This window comes from Calypte anna, chromosome 9 (genome assembly GCF_003957555.1).
Source record: "Calypte anna isolate BGI_N300 chromosome 9, bCalAnn1_v1.p, whole genome shotgun sequence".
NCBI classification, from domain to species: Eukaryota; Metazoa; Chordata; class Aves; order Apodiformes; family Trochilidae; genus Calypte; species Calypte anna.
The window spans coordinates 17,047,661-17,072,767 of record NC_044255.1 but is presented as its reverse complement, the minus strand read 5'-3'; the positions used below and the strand labels follow the sequence as shown (position 1 = coordinate 17,072,767).

At 39.3% G+C, this 25,107-nt stretch overlaps 2 protein-coding genes across 2 annotated transcripts; both read right to left on the bottom strand.

Annotated features, from left to right (window-relative positions):
- Positions 1-5,077: 5,077 nt before the first annotated feature.
- On the bottom strand, positions 5,078-13,639 carry FETUB (fetuin B). Its single transcript, XM_008493435.2, has 7 exons — positions 13,352-13,639; positions 11,835-11,945; positions 10,351-10,438; positions 9,700-9,866; positions 8,748-8,861; positions 7,744-7,833; positions 5,078-7,077 (listed from the first exon to the last, which is right to left on the bottom strand). Exons 1-7 carry the CDS (start codon positions 13,550-13,552, stop codon positions 6,658-6,660), a joined length of 1,191 nt encoding a protein of 396 aa, XP_008491657.2. The 5' UTR covers positions 13,553-13,639; the 3' UTR covers positions 5,078-6,657.
- Positions 13,640-17,733: 4,094 nt separating this feature from the next.
- On the bottom strand, positions 17,734-24,545 carry AHSG (alpha 2-HS glycoprotein). Its single transcript, XM_008493377.2, has 7 exons — positions 24,265-24,545; positions 22,697-22,807; positions 21,415-21,499; positions 20,374-20,537; positions 19,971-20,084; positions 19,183-19,263; positions 17,734-18,350 (listed from the first exon to the last, which is right to left on the bottom strand). The coding sequence occupies exons 1-7, from the start codon at positions 24,466-24,468 to the stop codon at positions 18,081-18,083; spliced, it is 1,029 nt and encodes a 342-aa protein (XP_008491599.2). The 5' UTR covers positions 24,469-24,545; the 3' UTR covers positions 17,734-18,080.
- Between the last annotated feature and the right edge of the window lie 562 nt (positions 24,546-25,107).

The window sequence follows — 25,107 nt, the reverse complement described above, 5'->3', positions numbered from 1 at the left end:
TTAAGTATTGTGTCACAGGGCCATTACCTTGACCCTGGATTAATATTTGCAAGCAGCAAGTAAATGATTATATGGTGACTGAGTAGATTTTGAGGAAAGTAGGCCTTCTCATACTCTCTGGACTACCCATCAAAGGGACTATGTTTGTAATTCTTCCAGAGGCATTGTGCAATAGTGTTTTACTATGAAAAATACTGATCTTCTAACAACATTAGGAAGGTCCAGTGTTTGCATGCAGATATTATGCAATCTCAGTTTTCTGTTTACTGTAAAGAGAGTTGACTGAAAATATGCTGAAATATTTGTGGTCAAATGATGGCTGTATGCACATCCCTGTTTTTACAGAACCTTACATATCAGAGAACTAGTGAAAGGGAAACAAGGAGCTCACCTAGGTTTGGAAAACTGATGTAGGTCAAGGAGTACGTCCTGGTGGTCCACAGCTTCTGTGTGAGTTTTTGCTACTCTTCCATCTTGAGAAAATTTAAAATAGACTTCTGTCAGCTTTACATCATATGCATATTAATGACAATATCACCCAGGTATGGCATGAGGTGACAATGCCTTTGCATTCCCAGTCTGAGCAGTTTTGTGTGCTCTTTGCCTGTAGTAGCCTTCATAGAGTTCTTTAGAGAACTGCTGGTAAATTTTTTGTATTTACTAAAATAATTCAGTACATACTAAGATTCATACTTTTCTCAGGATATGCCAATGTCCTGTGTTAAGTAGAAAGGAGAAGATGTTGTCTCATCATATTCAAACCCTTTTCTTCAGTATAGTTTCAGGCATTCTTTAAAGGCCTTAATTGTGCAAGGGCATGACTGAAGTTTGAATACAAAATACAAGCTCTGAATAAGAAAATACAAAAATTTAATGTCAGTCTGAAATTACAAAGTCAGATTCAGATGAGAAATTTTCCTGACCCTGGCTGGCGTGAAGGGTTTGAACAGCTTCTCATAGAAAAATGTGCTAGCTATATAATTGACTTGGGCTTATATGTTTGACTTCACAGTTTTTTTTTGACTTTTATGAGAAACATTGAGAAATATAATGGGTAATCATCCTTGACCCTTGCCTCATTTCATTAATCCTTATTGAAAAAAAATCCATCTTTCAGCATGTCTATTGTCTAAGAAATGACATTTTAAAATGCAGAGAGCTGAAGAAGTGGCTTTCTTTTATAGTTAGCTCAGAGCACACTTAACAGGTTTCCTAACCATAATTGTCTTTTCCCACAGTGAGAGGTGGATACCCAGGTGGATAAATCACTGTTCTGATGCAGTAGGGCATTTCTTTTGTTTATGTTTCTATAATGTTTCCATAATGTTTCATTATAATAATTCAGAATTTCTTTTGGAAGATTAAAAAAAAGTCATGAAATAAATGTTGTGTCAATAATAAATGACACTTGAAATACATCTCCTGTGTAGAAAGCAATATTCACATCGTTGAGGTGTTACAAATTGCACCCCCTTTCATTGCTTAAAATACTGTTTAATTTTCAGATGGGCAGTCATATTGAAGAAAAGAATAAGATTAGGCAATTCATAACATAATTCCCTTAGTCATCTATTGTTTGCAGATTATTTGTTCTTTTTTTTCTCCTTTCATTTTGTGCTGTTCATTGTGACACCCATCCATTTCTTGACAGCAGCTTATGTATTTTTTTTATGTAGGAAATAGAAACACTCTGAGTAAACAGTAGAAAATGTACAATTTCTTCAAAAATTGACTGCAGGAGTAAAAGTAAAATTCTGTTTCCACAGTAGAGGGTTCTGTACTCTGTTTCTTCGGAAAAGAAAGATTGCATTCTGTTACTAAATTCAGCATGGGCAAGTACTCAAGGCACAGTCAGGGTAGCTAATTAAATATTGGTTGTACTTGAGTCAGTATAATGGCTTCTTATAACTTCCCATACAATACTTATTTAATATATATATATTTATTGTTTTTAAGTTATTTGTGTTGTTTTAATGGAACCATTCCTATAAAAAGATTGCTTGCAGGAATAGGAATATTTATCCTGACATGATATTTTTCTTGAATAGCTTATCAAAAGCTTGTTTATGACTTCTACCAAGACTTGACTTGCAACAGTAGGAGTTGATCCACATTCAGACTTTAACATCCTAAACCTTTTCCCAGGAACCTGTGAGAACACACCAAAAAGTGGCTCATATTCCCTACCAGAAAAACAGGGTATTACATGCTTAATAAATAGAACTTTATTCTAGGGGGGAAGAAACAGAAAACTTACAAATAAAGGAGATAATATTCAATAATCACTACAGCTTTCCTAGAATATAGCCTTAGCAGTTTGCAGATATCTCTGCTTTCTTGGGAGGACAAGAGCTTTGTTAGCTGACTGTTCTCTGCCATCTGCAGTGGTGCTTCACCCAGAGGCTGGGTTATCAAATCGCACAGTTCAGTCAATTATGCAGACAGCAAGACCTTCCTCTTGCAGCCTGTGCTGCTCTGCAGCTGCTGTTGTTTCTGCTCCTAAGCAAGAGTACAGATAACAAAGACACATGGGGCCCCAGTTGCCTGTAGGAGAATTCTTGGCTAGCTTCTCTTAACTTTTTTTAGTATGTGATGCCTCATAGCTTCAGAGCAGCGTGGCCTGATTTTATGTTTTGATGCAAAAAAAAAAAAAAAAAAAAAAAAGGTTTTGCAGCTTTTGTGGTAGCTTTGCATTTAACAGAAATGCCCCCAAATTTGGAGGAAAAATATGTAAGTGCATGATGTCTTCATTTATGTCTCATTTTTATCTGCTGCATGTAAGCAGGGTGCCCCTGCACAAAAACACAATGAAAACAGCAGCTGCAGCTTTATTTTCCCTCCCTGCCTCCACTGATTTTTCTTTCCCAGTCACCACTTTTCTATCAAACTTTTAGAAGCTTCATCACCTTGTCTATCAAACTGACCTCAAACAGACATGAAGTTCAAAAGCTATTTGGAGGAGACCAACTGTCAAGTGAGCAGGTTGACAATGTAGTTACAAAATTCTCATTGCTTAGAAGGCTTCAAGAACCAATAGAAAAGGTGTCAGTGTCTGGGCCTTGTCTGTGTTCCTTGTCTGGGCCTCAGTTTTGATGGCTGCAAATTGTTTTCTAGGAAAAAACCACCCTAGTTTAAAGTTCATGACCTTAAGGATATGTTGCAAGACATGTATGATGAGGAGCTTGAGAAACTGGGGAAAAAGGTGAGGTTAAGAATTTGATGTCAGTAAAAGGGTCAGAGGAAGTTCCAAGGGATTCAGCTTTCTCAGGGTTTGTGGCATTATTCTGTTTTTAAAGTCTAAGCTTTAACTCATGCTTATAAGTTGTTGTAAGTTAACATAGGGGAAGTATTGGCAACTTTTGTGATTGTATAGGGTTTATTCTTATAGCTAGTAGGAGGTCTTTAAAATGTATCTTTGAAATCAAAATAATATATGTATATTGTGAATACAGAGGCTTAACAAGTATAATCTCAGTGATGCAGAGAAAATGTTTAACCATGAAGTGTATACAATGGGAAAGTTCTGAAGTTAGACAAATGGAATTTATATTTAACTCATTTGATGAAAAACCTAATTTTCAAACCCACCTTTAGAATTTTGATGTCTGGGACTTGCTTTTTAAAATATGTTTGATTGGCCAAGGATGAGTGTAGGGTAAGGGTAGCTGAAAAACCTAGACAAGTGCATAGGCAGTGTACACATAAACAAGGTAGCATATATCCTGTGCCCTTTGAATATAACTGTTCTGGTTTTTTGTCTTTTTTTTTTTTTTTTTTTTTTTTCATTCATGATACCCCTCCTATATTCAGAGTTAAAGCTGATAATATCTTGCCTGAGCTGATAATATCTAAAGTGCTGAGGTCACTGACCAGTCACTCTCTATGCCTGAATATGAATTTTGTCCATCTGAAACTGGAATGTTTGCTCAAGTCAACATCAGACCAGAGATCACTTGGGGTGTGACTGAAGGTACATAGAGTGTGTTACTGCCAGATGTTCTGCTCAGTTTAGCTAGGAGCTGAGAGACCAGGCCAGAATTTACAATTTACTATTATAAGGAGCTTAGTTCAGAAATAGAAGTAACAGAAACAGGGTGTTGCAGGCTGTGGCTAGCTGTTAGTGAAGCTGATTTCTTCCCCAGTACTCTTTTTGGGATAGAATCCAGTTATATTGGTATAAAACTCAGGAGTGTCAACAAACTGATGGAGCCATAGTGAGATTAGAACATGCAATTTATAAAATAGGCCATGTTATAGGATACCAGAAGTGAAAAATATGGCAATTAATGGAAAAAAGGGGAAAAATGTATTTTGAAAATCACTGCAGTGATTTGCTGTTGCCCCGGAGCTCTTGTCCTCAGGCACACTGAAGCCAAGGATGGGTGCTCTGTGTGAGGGCAGGGAGTGACTCCTGCTGTCCACGGCTTTGGCATGTGGCAAATCAGCAGTGTCTGTGCAGGCAGGGAGAACACACTGCTCATGCTAAAGAAACCTGACCTGGGAAGCCTGACCTGAAGCTTCCCTAGGAAAAAACAGGAGGCTGCAGTTTGATGACCTGATAAAAGAGGAATGCTGATGTAGCCTAGAGGCCACACTGTGATAACAGTTGGATAGGATTTGAATTTTATCATTTTTTTTTTAAATGTACCCAATTTTGAATGGTTTTCTACACTGAAATGGATGAAACCCAAAATACGTTGAAATTTCTCATGATATGAACTTGAAATGGAATTATTTTTTACTGAGTTGATGTGTTTCACACATCACTTTTTTTTTTTGCTTATTTTGATGCACTTGAATTACATGTTTCTATAAAATTTATGTTTTTAAGAGTTCTGCAAACTGAAGAAGCAAACGTACTTGTTGTGAACATAACTCTACACAGTACTTCAATATTATTTTGTGTCCAGTCAAAATAAAATATCACTTCTATTTATATTTTATTTATAATAATAAAATAATACATTTTAATCAATTGCATATTGCCATCGTACTTCAACAAACCCATAATTTTTTATTGAAAGGCTCTTTGAATTAAGAAATTACCCAGCATCCCTAGGGATGATTCAGCAGCATAAAAGGTTCAGAAACAATAATATTTTATTGATTTTGTTCTGAGCAAATGATTTTACAGATTTAGTGGCAACTAGGGAAAGGTTCTGTGGTCTCATACAAGCCCATAATTATTGCAAGTATCAGTGTACTCCTGCCACAACTGTCATTTCTTTCCCATGTTTGCTATTTTTCTTCTTGTTGTCTTCTCATTTATTTATATTTGTTGTTGTCAGAACAGTTGCTGTCTCTAGCATTATTGAAATTGATTTTTCTTCACTATAGGCTGTAGAACATCCCTGTGGCTTTTATTATATGGGAGTTAATATGACTTATCTCAAGAAAGAATTAGGCTGATTTTTTAAATCATCATTTACTCACAGCAGGCTGAGTAAAGCATAAGAATCTGAATAGCCTGGGCTTGATTCTTCACCAGCCAAAATTAGGTGCAGAGGTTTCACACCTCTGAGTAGCCTTTTCAAATTTATTTGAATGAGGGTGTAAAGCATTAAGGAAAATTTAATCTTTCTTGAGATTTTAAAAATTAGGCCAAACTCATCATATTCTATTTAAGAAGTTAACCTGTAAATAAAACCCCACTAGTTAATCATGCTAAACCAACCATGTTGAAGTCCTCTTCCCCATTTATACACTGCTACATCAGGTGTGACTTGGTAAAGGTCCTCAGAGCATCCTTAGCTGGGCACCAGCTGCCTGCCAAAGCTGCTCCATCCCTCCTCTCCTCTGCTGGACAGAGGAAGAAAAATACAATGAGAGGCTGGTGGGTCAATATAAGGAGAGATCACTCAGCAGTTACCATCACAGGCAAAACAGACTTGATTTATTACTAATTAGATCAGCGTTAGATGGTGAGAAATAAAAACTTCATCTTGAAACACCTTCCCCTCACTCTTCTGTTCTTCCTGGGCTCAAATTACTTTGTTCCCAATTTCTCCGCCTCTCCCCCACCAGCAGTGCAGAGGAGTGGGAAATGGGGGTTGTAATCTGTTCATCACAGGTTGCCTCTGCCCCTCCTTCCTGCTCAAGGAGAGGTTCCTCTCACTTTCCCTGCTCCAGTGTGGGGTCCCTCTCATTGGATACAGTCCTCCACAAACTTCTCCATTGGGAGTCCTTCCCATGGGCTGCGGTTCTTCACAAACTGCTCCAATGTGTGTCACTTTCATGGGGTGCAATTCTTCAGGAACAGATTGCTCCAAGATGTGCCCCCCATGGGATCACATGTCCTGACACAAGCCAGTTTCAGTTTCAGCTCCTCTCTCCATGGGTCCAGAGGTCCTTCCAGGACAAATCATCCCACACTCTGTCCTGACAGACTTTTGCTACTGATGTTATTTTTTTACCCTCCACAGTTACCTTTATTTCATGCTCTTACTGATAGAAGGAGTATGGGAATTAACAGCAAATTATTTTATTAAATATAGTCCTACTTAAATTTCTTTTTGAATCTACATAACTGGTGGTTTCTTAAAATTGAGAACTCCAAAGACAAATACTAATAAGCAATTTATTTACTTAAAGATGTTACACAAATTGAAAGGCCAGGCCATTATTCTGTTGCAGATCATTGAGGTGAGTGGGTGCTGGCTATATTTTGGTAGGCTTTTTAGGCAGTAGAGGCTGGAGGATGGAACTGCTCTCCTTTACTTCTCCCGGACATGAGTCTGATAAAGAAAATTCTTCAGGAAAAGGGAGAATAACTGGTCTACTAAATGGTTCAGTCAGGTCTGGTTTGTCTACTTGAGTCTTTTCTTCATCAAAACTGGGCACAGATTCTGCAGCCTCAGGTGGAACAGGCTTTCCAACTTTATGTTCATTTTGACCTTCTGGTTGGCTTTGGAAAGAGATGTCCTCAGTTGAAGGGGGTAGAATTGCAACCCAGCCCACTGCTTTTCCTAGGTGTGGGGAGAAATGACTGGTTTCTGAAGAGAAAGCTGCTTGATGATGCTGGCTGGATGCTTCCTGTTTCTGGTCAGCTTGTGCTGTCCCCTCTTCAGTGGCAGGATCCTAAAGAATGGTCAATAAGCGTTACCTATACTGAAGCTATTACTTATTCTTTCAGATATGGGGAAGGTCACCCTTCACACTAAGGATCTGCTGGAATTCCAGTCTGAAGAGCAGCTGCAGAACAGACACTCAAAGGACAGACAGATGGCACTCAGTGCCATGGTCTAGCAACTGCTCCGGTGGGTTAAGGGTTGGACTAGATGATCTCTGAGGTCTCTTCCAACCCGGCTAATTCTATGATTCTATGATTCTATGATACTACTTATGCCACTGGAGATGGGTGCATGAAACAACATCTAGTTGAGGATGTCCCTGCTTACCTCTAGAGATCCCTTCCAACCCAAATTATTCTATGATTCTACATTCTAACATGGGTAAGTACACAGTTTTTGCTCTTTGCATTCTCTTTGTTATTTACAATTTCTTTGTAGAGCAGTCTGAAGACATTCTGTATGGTTGGCTTCATAATTATCCTGTTGCCTTTTTATCCATCCAGCAACAGTCTCTTTTATTACAAGAGAGGTTTCTTATGTGGCCTTATCACTTTCTTAAAGCCCATATCTTTGTGAATAAGAAAACTTAAAAATGCCTGGGCTTTCAAGAGTTCAAGTCTTGGTTTCTAAAAGATTATTACTCTTGCATTAATAAGATTAGATTAAGAAATACCTGCGGACCGTAGATCTCACAGGATATTGTGACAAAGCGTTGATGTTCCAAGTGGCTGTTTCCTACAGAGCCTTTGCAGAAACCTATTTTCTGGAAGAAGAAAATGCAAGCATATTTTCACATTGTAGCACTGATACTTAGCTTCTGTCTTGTAAAATAAGCGATTATGAAAAGCTTCTACATGTATTTGTAGGGATAAGCAGCATGGGTAACCTTTTATTTTGGGATTGGCAAGCTTATAAAGGCAGGCAGCATTCTGAAGAAGGCTTTATATTTTGCAAAAGCAAAGGTTAGGTAACAAGACAGTAAAGGTAAGCTGCCCAGTTATGGCCCAGCTACAACAGCACACTTGAGTTCTGCTGCCTCAGAGTATCCACATGCGGGCAAGTTGCGTAGTAGGAAATAATGCCATTTTTCAGGCAAAAGCAATTGCAAAACACACTAGTGAAAGAAACTACGAAAAAATGTTTTTTCTAATAATTGTGTGTTTACTGGGCTGCAAGTAACATGGCTTGGATCTCAATTAAGATGGGAATAGAAATATTACCTTTTGGCAGCATGGCGGTTTAGTCTTTCAGTTTCTCTTATACTTTGTCTTCTAAATATTTTCCTTAGCTGACCTGATTGTAGTATGAATATACTATTTAATGTATTATTTGTGCTTTATTTTCTGTGTTTTTTTTATTTGGAAGAAATCCTTAAGGATGATTCAGTTTTGTCAGGTGATAACTACCCCACCTTTTTCTGGATGGTATTTTGTTTTGTTTTGTTTTCTTTGCTCATGGATTTCTTGGTAAGAATTCAGAACTTTTACTGAAATGTTTCCTGTATTCTAAAGCAGTCTGTACAGTTACAAGACAATTTAGAACTATAGCCCATAAAAGGATGCCTGTAGGCTTTGATTTTTGTCTGAAAAGAACCAAAGGGATAGGCTTAGTATTCACTAAGTAATCACAGTATCTGAAGAAAAAAAAGAAGGTGTATATACAAGGAAAAGTACTTACTGCTAGTTCAGGTGAAAGTGGCTTGCACTTGGAGATGTCAGCAATCTTGTCAGATTTGGAGCAGGATGTCTCCTGAATTAAAAATTCTACAAAATATGCAGGACCAATGACCCACTGTTAATGAGAGAACAGTGACAATTAGACCTTGTGCCTGTGTCAGGAAGAAGGAAGAATCCTACAGGCCTTGAAATAGATGTAAAACTGCTAAGTGTGGACAGAGCAGGTTATACTTGAGGCATTTAGTGCTAGTTGTATTACAGAAGAATGATTTTTTGCCAGTGGTGCTTTATTTCCTGGTGATTTTTTACCAAGATTGTGCATATATAAGAAGTAACTCATGAATTAGCTATAGTTGAAATTAGTTTGGGCCTATAGAGCTACATATTCGAAGACCCTCTTCATCACCTTGTGAATAATTTCTGTCTGCTTTAATGAACAGGATCACTTTTTCTATTTCTGAAAGGCAAATAACTTGAGAATGGAAAACGAGAGCAATTAAGTACTATATTGTAGTAATATCTAACAAAGAGCGAAAAACACCTTGTTATCTAAACATAATGAATTTTGGAGGGACCAGATATCACTGCGGTAAACAAAAAGGATTCATCCAGGACATCATTAACTCTCTGTTAGTCTAAATGAGTTTTAAACCATTTTTAAACACATACAGGTATGTGCTGGAAGTAATGACTGTACATTAAGTACTTTCTATCAGGGAGTCACTAATTCCAGGTGGTGGTAGAAGAAAGAGCTCACAGTTAAGTTTTTGTAAACTTTGGAATGCAGTCAATGAAGATTCTTATTTCCCAGGGGAATTCTGCATAGAAATATTCTCTGTACTACACAGAAAAAATTCTAAACAATCTGTAAGCCATAGCAAATCATAGAAAGTACAAAAAGGTGTATCCCTACTTCTTGAGTGCTAAAGCAAGTCAGATGAGCTATGGCTTACCTGCATTGAAGCTCTTGTGACATTGAGAACAGAGAAATAATGAGTTTGATCACTCTCTTCATTGAACTTGGCAAGGCTTTGAAGAGCAGCCTCCGTATATCTGGGATCATTTGGATTATCATCAAGTGGACAGTCAGGACATATTCTTGAAATATATCTGGGTGGAACTTTTTATTCAAACAAAACAATATCATTAGAGAAAGTGTAACCATAAGAGCATGCTGATAGCATAGGTCACAGTAAATGCATCTATGCCCCCAATCCTACTCATTTGTCCTCCAGTCCTCTGTAGTAACCAAATGAGGTTTTATTCACTCAATGATTTACAAATTTGAAGACCCATAAAAACGTTGCAGTAGAGGCAGAGACACTGCAGAAAAAAGCTCAACCTTCTAACAGTGGGCTCGCTGATTTTACTTGCCTTTCACAAACTTATAAAAATGCTTTTTGGATGAGTGGGTAATTGCTGCTCTGCTTTGATCTGCAGGACCACACTGATCTTTTGTTCACTGTCTTGAGAAAACTAAAGCAGCTGAAAGCTAATTAGGTGTGCTGGTGCCATAACTACAATTAAAATTTAAAGCAATGTTATATGGCAAGGAGTCTTTTTTCAGTCTTTTTTTAAAGTAAGTGTGTTAAGTAAAGACTTACCTGGTTGTAAAGTGCACTCATAACTATTGAGATGAGCAATGTTTCTTGCCTGATTAATGTAGATTATTGCTTTGCACTGACCATAAACCTAAAACAATATAAACATTTAGAAACAATTAATATTGTACCATTTGCACTGATTATCTAGTACCTGGACTGTGAGTGGTTAATTTTCTCCTTGCAGCCATTAAATTATTTTCAAGAAAAAAGTTGTGATAATACTGAAATGTCTATGAAACACATTTTCTTTAGAAATAAAAGTACGTCTTCTCCTGCTGTAATTCTGAGCTATTCAGACACAATGCTTGTCAGCAGGATGGTCCACAGAAGGCCACTCTTTTGACAGGTAGTAAGTGCCCAAGCATCACAGGGTTCTTTCCCTGGACAGATCCTGCAGCTGGAGCTGAGTCCATGTCTAGAACCCAGGCAGCTCAAACGTAGAGAGCTGCTCAGTGTCTGATCCAGTCACCTGTCTTCCACCTTCCCTCTTTTCCCTGTGTCCATCTTAAGGAAGGAGAGCAGCAGAAAAGACCCTAAATCAGTTTCATGGTGCAGAAAGGTCACCCTTGCACATAAAGTAACTACGACTTTATGGCAGGAAAAAATACTGTCATATTAATAACAGTTGTCCCTTCATGTTAAAAACTTGACTGTATATTCTCTGTATGCTTCTTAAATATTGCCATGTGTATGATCAAGGCCTCTAGAACATACATGTCTTGACTTCACAGCAGCCATATGGGCCATATGTGCTCTGCTCTCTTTTCCTGCTGAAAATGTAGGCAGACATTAGAAGAATTCTTTTTACTTTTTCCAGTTTTTCATTTTAAAATGAAAACTGATTAACATAAGAAGCGGCCCAGGACAATTTAATCATAACTTCTTTTTTTGTTGGTTTTTTTTTTTTTTAATTCCACATAAAGCTTCTTTCTTGTCATTCCTCATTTTAAAAGGTTTTTTTTCACTTTTTCAGAATCATTTTGGTCACCTGTAGCAGCAGTCTTAGATCACTTTCTGTCTTTGCAGTTTATCTTGCTAAGCTTTCTTTTTTCTTTTCAGTGCAATTTTTGCAAAGTTATCGGAACAAAAGTGGAATTAAAGTAAACAAAAAAATGCATGTTATATTGAAGTGAGTTTCTTTTATTCCCTTCTTGACAACCTGTCTATCAAATAAACTCTTACAAGGTTGCTATGAAAATTAGACCATTTACTCTAAATAGTGTCCTAGCATGACTATTTAATTATGCCTTCTTATTAGCTCTGGTCAAAAACTTACCTTTAATTTCCATTTTAAAAAATGAATCTTAGCAGTCTATAAACTGATTAGAAAGTACTGAGGGAAACTGTGAGCCTTAAAAAACAGGTTCTTGTTTCTCATATGCTCAGCTCTCTAGAAAAAATACATGTGTAGGGATTTTGCTGTCATCAGTAGTACCCAAATAACTCTTCATACCTGAGATTAAATGAGAAAATAAAATCCTTACAGTTGTATGTGCAGGTCTGGCCATACAGTTTTTCCACAACATTTTGCTGAGTACATGGCATTCAGAATCTATTACATCCAAGATGAGGTAGAAAACAGAACCACTGGTCTCCTGAAAACAAAAAACGTGAATCATACCCCAGTTTCAAATAGAAAAGTAAGAGAAAGTAGAAAAGTAATAGAAATAGAAAAGAAGAGAATAGAAAAGTATAGAATAGAATAGAAAAGTAATAGAAAGTAGAGATACGTAAAAGGAAGACATGAAGAATCACAAAACACCGGTGAAACACACAGATACCCTGAAAACTGAATATTCGATGCAACAAATTCTCTGTGGTGTCAAATCAGGTGATACTGAGTTCTGAATCAAGCCTCAAGAACAGGCTTTGTCTTGTGTCCAGAAAGTTTCAATTAAAGAGCAGTCCTTTAAAGTCAGTTTTATCCTTTTGGTCCTGGCACCAACCAGAATCCAAGAATGTAGACTAAACTTGTTGATGCTTTTCATCATCAGCTGCATTTTATTATTGGATATGAAAGGTAAGTAATTTTGCCTTAGATAAGAATGAAATGATGAATATCACAAATAATAAAAGCTGCTAACATGGAACATTCCCACTAGGCATTACAAACATGCTCCATAGTACAGCTCCATGTATCTAATGATCACATCATTTGGTACAGAAAGATGAGATGTTGCATGTCCTTGTGAGAGCAGCAGGAAGTTGTGTCTTATCCTTCTCACTGCAGATCTGTAAACATCTGGCAGTAAGCCTCATTTTCTTTAAGGATTCAGAACTCAGCCTTTCAGGTAGGATTATGGGAAATGAGCAAGCATGGCAGGCAGTGTTAGCAGCAAGCCTCCACAGTGCTTTGTGTGCTGTGGGCCCTCTGCTCTCCTTTGGGTTGTCCTTGGCTGGTGGCAGTAGATTTGGCTATTGTAACACGAAATAGTAACAAATCAAGCACACATAGAGAAATAAGATACTTGAGGGTATGAGAGTGATATTCCATAGGTATTTCCAGTGTAATTTTGGTAATTGAACTGGTTTCAGATTTCTTCTGGACAATGAGTAACCATTTAGAGGTCTGTGAAGAAATTCCCTGGTCCCAAGCTGGATGTGTTTACACCTGTAAGCGCTTACATCTTTTGTGCAGGGCTCACAATGACTTAATAGGCTTTGCACTCCAAGTGCTCAAGGCAGCGGGAGGAAGGTGTAAAAAGAAATTAAATCAGAGTAGTGGTGTCTCATAGCAAATTTGAACCGATGCCTGGAGCTATTCCAGGGGCAGGCAGCAGAAAATCGTGACTGAGATTTGCTCTCTAATTGCCCACTGTGGTGATGAAACTGTCTCTAGTCATCTGTGTGTAAAGTTGACATGGCCTCTGGAGTCCCGTGAATGTAACTTTACATTTGCTTTTTGAAATATTTCTTAGTTCAAATAGATACTACTAGAGAACAGTGATAGACACAGAGCTCTTCATGTGGGAAGCAGATACAGAACTAGCAGGTAACTTACCTGAGGATGTTCTCGGGCACTGAAAATTCGGTTGAGTTTGAATATGTAGCCCTCTTTTCGGTCAGCATTGATCTGGCGCAGAGCCAGATCTGCAGCGTCCTCTACTGCAGTGTCATCACAGGCAGGGGAAAGCAAAGGAGGAGGGGCAGCCCAGGAGCAAAGCGCCTGTATGCCAAAGAGCACTGAAACAAACAGAAACATTCTGCTTAGAAAACCAGTGCATCAGAGCAGAACAGTAAGTCAGTATGGAGGGGCTGATGTGCATGAAATAGCAGACTTCTGTGATAAAGCCATGTCTCTTTATAAACTTGTGTCCCCTTTTTATTACGTACTCAACGTGACCTTTAAACCTACAGTTGCAACAGTGAACACTAAATCAATAATTACAAGGTATTACGAAAGAGTTGTCACTCCCTCTGAGACCAGAGAGCATTTTCTCCTTCTGGCTTTACATCTCCAATTCAAACTTCATTGGGCAGATCATATAACTTTGACCTCATTGCAAGAGACAGGAATATACACAGAAAACTGCTTTCAGCAGCTGCAGCAAAATGCAGTTCACATCCAGACAAGAAGCCTGTGGATAAATGGCATACTCAAGCTGCTCAACACACTGAGATAAGATGGTAATAAGGCAATGAAAGAACTAATGGCTTCATCATGGTGTCTGCTTTTAAGCAGAAATTTCCATTGTGCTTATTTGGGGCTTAACATTCACTGTAATTGAATATGGTAGCATAGATGTGGTAAGTTTATTCTCATCCCAAAGACTGCACTCCTGTTGGTGTGATGGTGCAAAATGAGCTGCTGTAAGAGGTTGGAGGCAACAGACTCCAACCCAGACTCCAACAGAAGCAACAGGAGCAAACCTGGGGTATCAAAATGATCTTAGGCTACTGAAGGTTCCAAATGAGAATTTGTTCCCTCTCAGTCCACTGACTCCAGACCACTCTTCTTTTGTTGCTCTTTGTCTTCTCTAATCACGGCCCAGTTTAGGTTGTAGAAAACCACGGGAGAATCATAAAGAAAGTGGTCCAGAGATGTCACTATTTTAATTATTTTAGCACTACTCAGTGCTTGCCTTTCATTCCCTTTGAGCAACAATAGACAATGTGATCCTGAAGGTCAGCTGAGGGTGACCCTGTGGGGTGGGGATGTTCCCTGACTCAGCTGTGCTCCCCATAGTACCACATATTAAGCTATGCAGGTTTTGTACCTTTGACTTATCCCCACATTGCAGAATTTGGAGGTTGATTTGTGAGCTGAGAGACTGCACTGTGGTCACTATTGATTCTTAAGTGATTTGCTGAGTACAGATGAAGAAGGGTCATGGAAAACTGAAGAACTGAAGAACTGAAGAACTGAAGAAATGACAGCAGTGGGCTGGTGACTAACCTGTCAGGAACTCTGGGCTGGAGACAAGGGGGAATGGCTGTACAAATAGCTGTTATCTTGAATATCTGGAGAATTGACAATCACTATTAGTTGGGGAAGATCCCAGTGAATGTCACTGGCTTTCTACTAACAAACAATTTTGCAGCCATTCACCTTGAGGGATTCCAGAAGGTAACTGTTTCCCTAGTCCTCATTTTCTGTTATGGGAGTCACTCTGATCACAGCTTTCTACTGGATGACACCAAGTCCCTTTAAGTTTGAAGATTGTCCCTGTATTGAATGAGGAAGGAAAAATGCAAGTACAGGACATAATTGTCTCTATTTAATACTGACAAGAAGTTTCAGGGTTTAAAACATTTATATATTGTCAGGTTTTTTTTTATTGGTGGTATAAGTTATCTCAGCTTCTTAGCCAGCAGTGCTCTAAGCATGTTCCTCTGGGAGACAACAGAACCTGTCCCAAGGACTGTCTGTACAAAACTGGGTAGGATTACATATATAACCATGAAGGTCTGCAACAGCACTGGGGCTGAAATGCTTCTTAGAAGACTGGTTGGTAGCAGAGGTGGAAAACTCAGATAGCAGGACAGAAGGGGCACATGGCTGTTAGACTGAGCCCCCTCATGTGTTGGCAATTGCTTTGCAAACTCAGGGTAGGGGATAATGTACGGAGTGTATCCTGGAGGGAAGGGATACAAGGAATGAATGTTGAGAAACAGTTCTGTAGCCATAGTACAGGAACAGCAGAAACAGCAATGCAGACTCACTCACATTGTTCCTTGTGCCTGGGAATGCTTCCCCTGTGGCTAAAGGATAATAACTCATTTCTTTATCCTTACAGTGCATGGCATTTCTATGGAGATGGGTGCCAGTTAGTACTGGCTGTGTCGGTGCCTCTTATAATGGGGAATTGTTATATCCCTGACTCTGTTCTTTGTACTCTTCCTCCCACTGGAAGGGAAAAAATTTCTCTGTTGAAGTAGCTGACCTCAAAACATGGACACAGCTGGGAAATCTGAGCATCTCCAGCCAAAGTAGCACACGAAATGAATATGCTTTAGCAAAACATGGTTTGAAAAAGATGAAAAATGTCAGCCAGTGATGCAGACCTGACCAAACTATTCATGTTGCATTTCAGAGAAAGAAGCATTTGTGTTTTATGTATTGCCATTTCTTAACACTCATTGCCCAGAGCACCTATGACTAAGTATGGAATCCATTATTAAGGTCCAGGTGCATGAATATGGGGCCATACATTTGGGAGACAGGGAAAATGTAGCCTTAAAAGGGCAAAATGTGTCCTTAGGAGGGCAAGTGTTAAGGAGAAAGAAGATGAGGATCAGCTACTAACAGGAATGCACAGAGCAATTCTGCTTTTTTTTTCCCCCCCTTCCTGTTTTGAGAAACAATGGAGTAGTTACACCAGATGTAGTTTAACATCTGTAAAGTATGGAGACTGCAGATGTTCTAGTACATATCCTTGATTTGTGTGGTTGGAAAAGGCAACAAGATGATGCAGCATTTCTCAAATTCTGGGATCCCCATGGGCAGGGATACCTTTTATAGACATACTTTCTCTGCCATCAGAGAATTTTCTAAGCCTGGAAAACACTGTCTCTTTTGCAACATAGTGCTCACTTGATTATATACAAGTCAATTTGTATGGTTTAGTTAAAGTGATTCCTAGTTTTAAAGATACAAAAGCTAGGAAAACTAATTGCTCCAGGTGAGTTAAAAACTTAGACCCAAGTATCTGATACTATAGTCGTGCAGAGCACAGTAAAAGCCATTTCATTAAATCCTGTCCTGTGTCTCATGCAGGGATGGGAGGACCAGCTACCTCACCACTTCAAAAAATTTCTGTAGCTTAGTATTAGTATTAGTATTATTTTGAATTAACGGCTGCATGCAGAATATAGTGGAGTTGCTGCTTTACAGAGAAGCAGAAAAATCACTGAGCAATGGATTGGCAGCAGCTTCTGCAATTGCCTGCCACACACTTCCTTCAAGAACTCAGCATATTCTTGAAATATTCCCCTCCACGTGCCCAGCTGAAGCACTGGTCCAAGCACCTGCAGCTTTTCCTCTCCTCACTGATACAGCAGAACCCTTCTGTGTAGCAACCTGTTGAACCATCACCAAGAACAAATGTTAGTTGTGTTGCTTACTGAAAACTGGAAGGTTGTAAGTAGGAGAGCAGGACAGGTTATTTGAAACAGTTCAGAAATGAGATGTGTTCTGCAGCTTTTGCTTTCTGCATGGTAATTACCTTGTAGCAAGTGCTGTTCCTGGTTAAAGATTCATGACTGTCTTTGAGACTGCTCCCCAGGGCCTGCAGAATTCCAGCCTGGCTGGCAATAAAAATCCTTCTGGCCTCTGTCCCTTATTACTTCTCTACCTAGAGTAGATTTTGCCTCTAACATGTCAGAAATTCGAGGAAGATTTCACTGCTGGGACAATGGTAAATTATCATCACTGCTTGGGTGCTATTACATGAGGTACATGTCTGTAGTGTATTTTTATTCCCTTGAACAGATATTCTTCATATGCACACAGGCTGTACGGCACAGTTGTGATCATCTCACACCTGTGTGTCTGCTGGCAGCCAGGGAATACACATGTGTTTGTCTGGAAGGATTGATGCATTCAGCCTGAACAGCAATGAGTGTGTCCTGATTCTTTGTTCTTTTCATAGACATGGATGATCTTAATGCCATGTCCAAAAGTATTGAAGCTGTACATGCTCGGATGGGATGGTGGCAGGCAAAAATACATTTTTTTCCCTGCCACTGCTGTAATATGATTTGTGTGTGATGAGAAGAAAGGACTGACCTGCTTTTCTGCAGTGCTCAGCACCCACACATCCCAGTGAAACTGATGAGAAGAGCAGGAGCTTACTGATTTTGGAATCAAGCCCAGAATATGACTCATAATGCTGTGAAGGAGATACTCGTCAACTGAATGAAAATATATACAGATAGAAGGTACCAAAGCATTTCTGTTGAACATTTTATTGTGGAGTAACCTTTTGGATGGTGTTTCTATCACAAAGCTGCAACTGTTGTATAGCTCTTACAGCAGTTTCATTGAAACAATATTATCTGTATTTTAACTAGAGCATCCCTATATGCAAAGGAAACAACTACTATACGTTGTAATTACCTATATTTTGAAGCAGGCCTTCTCAAGATCCTGGATACAGCTCATCTCTCTGGAGGGTGAAACTCATTTGGGCTCAGAATCAAGTATTCTCACCTATTTACACTTGATGTTGTGGTCTCTGTGTTGCTGCTGCTGCACACTGTTAGCTGTATTGCCCTGTCTGTAACACAGCCTAAATCTTGAAATGGCGAATCTTCCCAGGGCATGGAGGAAGAAGAGGCACAAAGCCAACTGGGTGAATTCCTTTGTCATGCTGAGCAACTTCTGCAACTGCTCTCTTTGCTACAGATCTAGCTACAGTAGGAAATTCTGCAGAGCTGGATTCAGATGCAACAGGGTTATTGTGGGAAAGCTTGAGATTATGATTTGGGAAGCCTTGTACAACACTGGGATTAATTCCTGCTGTTGCATCTTGACCTGGGTGAGGGTAGGTAACTCCAGGCTGTAAAAGAAAAACAGTTTGAGTTTGTGTTCAGTGCCTTGGGGCTTATAGTATACACGTCATTGCTATTTTACTAGGTACCATGCTCCTAACTAGATATAGGCTTTCAGCCCAGGTACAAAATGTTCCTGACTATCACAGAAATTTGATTTGCATTTGAAGAAATACACAGGAGCCCAGGAACATGTTTTTAACATGCAGTGGATCATTAGCACCAAACTCTGTGCTATGTGAAATTTCAGGGCCACCTGTGCAGATGGCAAAACATTCAAGACCAGCTGCCTTATTCTTTGCTCATGTATCTCCTAGACTGCTAATTACTATTTTGTTACCAAGAGCTCTGGTCATAGGAAGTATTCAATCACCACCTAGAACTGGAAAGCACTCAGATCCAGTGTTTCCAGTATGTTTTCCTCCTCTTGCTGTAGCTGTGCAGGTCAGGCTCCTTGAATTCAGTCACATCTAAGTACCACTAGCAGAAAAACCCACCTGATTTCATCTACCACAGTGGCTTGGTTATGTTTTACAACTATCTGCCCCATACTCTTAGCTGAGCAGAGTTTGGTTCCTTTTTCCCTGCTAGATGACCAGTTGTTTAGAAGAGCAAGCTGTATCAAGCATGCACGGTAGAGATGACAGAATTCCTGTCTCAGAAATCCATAGGATAAGCAGGAGTTACCTTATCTGATTTTTAAATACAAAGTTAAGCTACAGTTGTTACAGATAGCCAAGGCAGTCTACAGTGAAAGAATTAAACTCAGGGTGATTGCTTCTTAACACTACCAGTAGGCTGGGATACTCTGGAGAGGAAGGGAACACCTGGAGCTGGTACCTGATGTCCGTAGAGCTGGCAGTCTACGCTGAGGTCCTCTGTGGGGCGTATCACCTTTGTTGCTGTGCAGAAACCAAAATTCTGGCAGAACAGAACATAGTCAAGAGAAAATAGTTGCAAAACAGAGGAGACCTGCATTGCAGTATTAATTTTTAAATGCATAAACAGAAAATAAGTGAAGCTCCTGTTTTCTTCTAGAGTAAATTCCTTGGTATATCTGTATATGAGGGAGAGAAAGAATATACAGGAATCTAGATAAAGGGATCCCACCCACTAAAATGGCCTAGGACTTAAGTTCTTCAGAACCAAAAGAAAAATTTTAGCATGATAAAGCATATAATATAACTCTCAAGAGCCTATGTATCAGAACAAAGCATGCTAAAAATACTTAAATTGTAGAATGGTGAAACAGTCTGTCCTTTTGTTAAGTGTTTGTGTACTGTCTGGTAAAAAGAGCCTGATTTTGTCAAGTACTAATGTTAAGAAGAGTAAAAAATAATATATATTCTATTGATTAAAAATATTTTGTGTAAAGGACACTTTGGTCCTCAAACCTTTTGAGAATACATTCAAGTACATCAGGATTCAGCCCATGTACCTCAGCGAGAAGAGAAAGGTGTGATATACCTCTAGAAAATCTATATTGAAAAGCATATTGTGGTGGTAGACTGCTCTTGCACTTTCATCCTCATAAAGGGCTATTCTTGCACAAGCATGAGAGCATCACAGCACGCTGCTTTTCTACCTCTGAGCTGGCAAGATCAGGACTGATGTGCTGTCATACTTACAGACTGATCATCAGGTAGCAATTGACAAGATTCCACATTAGCTTTAGCTTCTGCTGCTGAGCAGTTTGTGGCAGCCACAGCAAACTCAGCAGAGACAACATGCGCTGGGTGATACTGATAAAACAGAAAAATTGTTTAACTGACTTTGCACTGTGAAACTGTAGAGCTGCTGAAAAAAGATAAAAGGTAAATGTTGTGGTTTCTAGCTCTGCATCTCCCACTCAAGTGAAAGGGAATCCTGTGGCTAAAATGACACAAAATGGTTGGGAAATCAGATAGAATTCAGTAGGGCAAATTAGAGCAAGCTAAGTCTGCTTGCAAACATAACTGGTTAGCACTGCACAAATACCTCAGAAAAAATATCCTGCTTATATTGAAGGCTATACAGACTTCTAGCAATTACCTGTATTCTGGCTCTTCCAATCTCAAGGAGTTTGAGGTAAGCATCAGTAGTTTTGCTGTTGTGGTCATTGAGAGCAGCTGTAACAGCTGCCAATACCTCAGTGTCATTCAGCCTTGCCAGCAGTGGACAGCCAGGGCAGATTTGGATTATATCTTCGGTTGAGTCTGCAGAAAGAACCAAACAGATTATGCTTTCATCAGAGTGTAGGTTGTTTTGGAAGGCATTATGGACCTCTTCAGTCATACAAATCACTTGTTTTGTGATCTGTCCTAAATTACAGTGAAAGGAATTTTTGCAGTACAGCTATAGATGGCAGCATTTCACTCGGCTTACGCCGTTCAAGTCTCTGCAAGCAGAAGTGCTGTGGGCTTCAACAGCACATTTTCAATGTTCTTCCTCAGGTTTTAATCAATTCTCCTTCTGGAAAACTATCCATGATACCACTAAAAAGATGTCTCGGCTCATACAAGGAATGTTGGAAAAATTATGATGTTTTACTTTATTGGAATTGTGTTTGCATGTGTGTGTTGTTTCACTCACTGGCTTTGATAGTAGCACTGAAGACATCTCACACAGAGCAAAGGGATCTCATACAGAACATACAGAATAGAGATTCAGCTTTCCCATGGAAATATTGTACATGCTGGGTTTAGTAAATAAGCTGCATCAGACAAAGGGGCTCTGAAGATTAACAATCTCTAGTAACATTCAGACCAAGAAGGAATCATATCCTTGAGGCTAAACTTCCATAGTGAAAAGCCTCTGTACCAGCAATCTCTAGGTCAAATTTGTGAATTGCTCCCCAGATAGTACCATTGCATCTCAACTGTCATGCAGAGAGGGGTAGATTTGTAGGTGAATGAAAACAGAAAAAGGGAAAAAATACTCTCAAAACAGCTGGATTTAGGAAACCCATTCACTGTCATCCTTTATGCCCTACTTATAAACAGTGCTTCAGAATCAGAAAATCTAGTGAACTGTAACCATTTCCATAATAATACTCCAGCCTCTAGATTCAAACCTAAAGAACAAAGTCTTTACCTGCATGTGAGTGGCATTTACTGGCAAGTACAGATAACTGTCCATTCAACTTTTGCAGTTTGACATCACAGTCACCTTCAACTGCCTAGAGAGAGACAAAAACTAAAGGGTTACATCATTCAGATAAATAGGAATTTCTGAAAAGGGCAACTATTACGAAATTCAAAAGAACAGATCCTGACTGAGTGTTCCTGGCAAAATCAGACTGATCGCAAAGGCACTGCCAGGCGTGCCCTGGTGTCTGTGATTTTGTAAAAAGCAAAATTTGGATCCAAATCTGGATCTCAAAAGTATCAGAAGTGCCAGGGTAGCCAGGTTTTGGACATTTGGTTCAGGTTCCTCTCTCATAAAAAGCAAAGGATATGAATCTCTTTGAATTAAGACCTTCTGCAGAGCTGTTTGATAACATTCTCACTAATCTCAGCTGGTCAGTGGCCATGGTAACAGCAGAGTGTGCTGCCTTGCTGAGCTGGCTCACATGCAACATGATCCAGCAGGGAAGGAAATGTCAGTGGGAAATCTGGAGTCACTGGGCAGGGGAAAGAGTTAGAGTTACCACCCCCAAGATGGAAAATGGGATCTGAGCCCTGATGCATCCAGGGGTGGATGATGATTCAAATTTAGTCATGAGCTTTGTGAACTGGGTCCCATTCTAGAAACAGCAGGTTTAAATTGCCAGTTGCTTGCTCTGTTTTCTGATGAGAAACCAGAGCTGCCTGTACTCTGACAACACTTCCACTGCTTTGGTTAGGGGGAGCTTTTCACAGTTGGATCACACTTGCATAATAACAAAATATTTGAGGCCAGTAAATTCCAACTGAGCATTACAGAACCCTGTCTGAAGGGAGTAGCTCTTCTGCACCCTTGACTAGATCCCTTGATGGAATTTCACTAGGTAGCACCCCACATGTAGCTGAGAGAAGGCTGTGTTTGCAGGTTTGCATTCACAACTTGCCCTATCTGCAGTTTGCAATGAGGCAGTGATGTCTAGGCTGACCATGGAGGACAGAATCTGGAGCTCCTAAACAAGGCTCTGTGGCATTCGTGGACTGTATGTAAGATGTTTGCTAACAGTGACCTCTCCTCTTCCCATAACAGGACATGAAAGAAATCCAGGAGTGAAATCCTTCATTCCATGAAGGTAGATAAATCAACAAGGTTAAAAGTGATTGGGTGGTTATGTGCTATTACAGCTAGATAACATTTGCTTAGAAATCTAACTGATGATAGCCTGGCTCCAGCATCACCTTTGGATTGAGCCAGTAGCATTTTAGATACTCACATGGTCTGTGAAGCTCCTTACTGTGCAATTTGCAAGAGGTGTAGGGCTAAGAATGGGGCACGTGGTCTCTAGTAAGTCAACCTCAAGAAATATAATGTCATTATTTGGCCCCTAGAATATAAAAAACAAACAAACAAGCAAACAAAACCACAAACAAACACAAAAAGTTAATCGGGAATTGTAGTAATGGCAACACAAAACATCACCATATTTCTTCTATAGGGCTGTGCTGCAGTCTCTCTTGCTGACTGTCATTGGGTAGCTTGAGTTATACAGTAGAGTAACTGAATAGGTCCTTACTGTTTAACTTCATGAAAAACAGGACTCAGTGTTTTAACTGTAGTAAGCCAAGATGGTCACGCTGATTTTTCCAGCAAAAGAACTAGTACATAAGTTTTGGAAAGTCCAGCCTGTATGTAGTGTGTCAGTTCTCTTAAGTTAACAGGATTTTATTTTGTTGTGTAGTTTTAAAAAAAAAAATCAACAGGTGTCTTTTTTGATGGAAAAACTTAATGTTTCTATAAGCAGGTACAAAATAAACAATGGTGCACATTGGCCTGTTCCATTTATTACATTGGAATGACACTTAACTGCAACTGCTAAGTTCCAGCTCTAATAATCATGTTGTTTATGGGCTGCAGGATCTTCTTTGGTTGTTGCTGAACCTTTGCTTATATTACATAAAACATGTGAGTGGAAGGAAAGAAGTGATGAGGTTCCCTTAAACTCTGAGATTGACTCTGAGGTTTGAGTCATGAGTGATTCCATTTGAACTAATGAAGCTATTTTACTTTAAAAGTATTAAATATGAGCAAAGCTGTGTCACCAGTACTTTCATATGGGTAACTGTGGGCATGCTTCTAACCTCATTAGTGTCTGATATAGTCTCTTTTAAATAAATTCAATATTCTCTCATAACAAGTAGAAATCAGCCATGGAATTTGATTCCTCTTAGTATCTGGGAGTTCTTTCTATGTTTTCAGGGGATCAAAGGTTCTGAATGGGTGCATACATTGTATTCATGGCCATTTCTACAGCCTTTCTAGATGTCTACAATGATGACAATAAATCTTAGAGGATAAGAGACTACAAGCCATTGTTATTTCCTTTCAGCTTCCTTGTCAGCTCAGTGGGATAGTAGGTAAAATTAATGCCTACTACAAAATGTCTAATAACATGGAGTTATGATAGGTGAGCATTTAGCCAATAAATAATTACCTGTATCATGAAGTTTATCCTCACAGTTTTCTCCAGATTAGATACTGGGTTTATGAATCAGCACTTTGAATGATCTGCCCTTGCAAGCCTGCTGTGTTTGTAAATGGAGCTCTTTCTAGCATTGTACAAAGACACAGGAACATTTCTCTCTCCCCCTCTATTTTGCTCTTTCAGAGGTACATTCCAGTGACCTGGATTCACAACTGCTACCAGGTGGCATCACCCCATTTAAATCAACAGAGCCCTGCTGATTTACCCCGGGTGAGGATAGAGCCCTTGGCAGGGCTTGCTGGTCATTTCCAAGCATCTCCAGGTTAGCACAGTGCTCTGCAATTAGGCTCCTCACTTACCTGGGGTAGCACGCGGATATTCTCAATTCTGTTTAAGGCAAACTTGTACCCGTGACGACTGTGGCCATTAATGTAACTCACAGCTACTTCAGCTGCTGCTTCTGATTCTGGGTCATCGCAGCCCAAGGGAGCAGGGGGAGCTGCTGGTACAGCTTTGTGAATTGGAAGCTGAACAAGCAATATTAAAGCTACTAGTGCCTTCATGGCACCTGAGAAAAAATGATCTCTTTCAGGTATAAAGATCTAAGAATACTCTTCAGATGGTAGCTAGGTAGATTGAACTGGAGTCTCATTTATATAGTACATACCACAGACTTGACATGAGCGCATGTCTGATATTTGTCCCAGTTCCAAGAGGCATTGCAAACAACAACAGAGAAAAGTAAATGTTAGGACATCAAGCTGACTGATTAATATTGGCCAAAGTAAATTTTATCAGGTAGGATATTGCAAAGTCTGCTAAAGCAGCTAAAGAATCAACTGTCAGCAAAAACCATAACATTATTTTTAGACACTATTTTACCAAGCAAATACAGTACATGCAAGAGGAATATGATCCCCCTGTTCAATGTGCAGAGATGTTAGTGTTAATTAAGTGTTCTTGTAAACAGGATACATTATGTTAGGGCCCAAATCCCACCAGACACTAGTCTAAATTGTGAGATCAATAACATGGTAAATTAGAAAATGGAATTTGAATCAGTTCTTAGGATCACATTCAACAGTAAATGAAAGTATATAGCAACTTTTGCTACTACATTTGGAATAGGAAATGAGGCACTTTCTAGATCTTTTGCATCAGCTCTTTGTTCTGTGTAATCTGAATACTTCCAGTAGTTTCTG

Excerpts from the sequence above, each read along its gene's own strand:
- AHSG (XM_008493377.2), bottom strand. The coding sequence starts at position 24,468 with ATGAAGGCACTAGTAGCTTTAATATTGCTTGTTCAGCTTCCAATTCAC. Across the intron at positions 20,085-20,373 it reads TTGGAAGAGCCAGAATACAG|TATCACCCAGCGCATGTTGT; the intron begins GTAATTGCTAGA and ends CTGTTTTATCAG. Across the intron at positions 18,351-19,182 it reads GCCAGCTCTACGGACATCAG|CCTGGAGTTACCTACCCTCA; the intron begins GTACCAGCTCCA and ends TTTCTTTTACAG.
- FETUB (XM_008493435.2), bottom strand. The coding sequence starts at position 13,552 with ATGTTTCTGTTTGTTTCAGTGCTCTTTGGCATACAGGCGCTTTGCTCC. Across the intron at positions 8,862-9,699 it reads TCACAAGAGCTTCAATGCAG|TGGGTCATTGGTCCTGCATA; the intron begins GTAAGCCATAGC and ends TCTCATTAACAG. Across the intron at positions 7,078-7,743 it reads GTGAGATCTACGGTCCGCAG|GATCCTGCCACTGAAGAGGG; the intron begins GTATTTCTTAAT and ends ACCATTCTTTAG.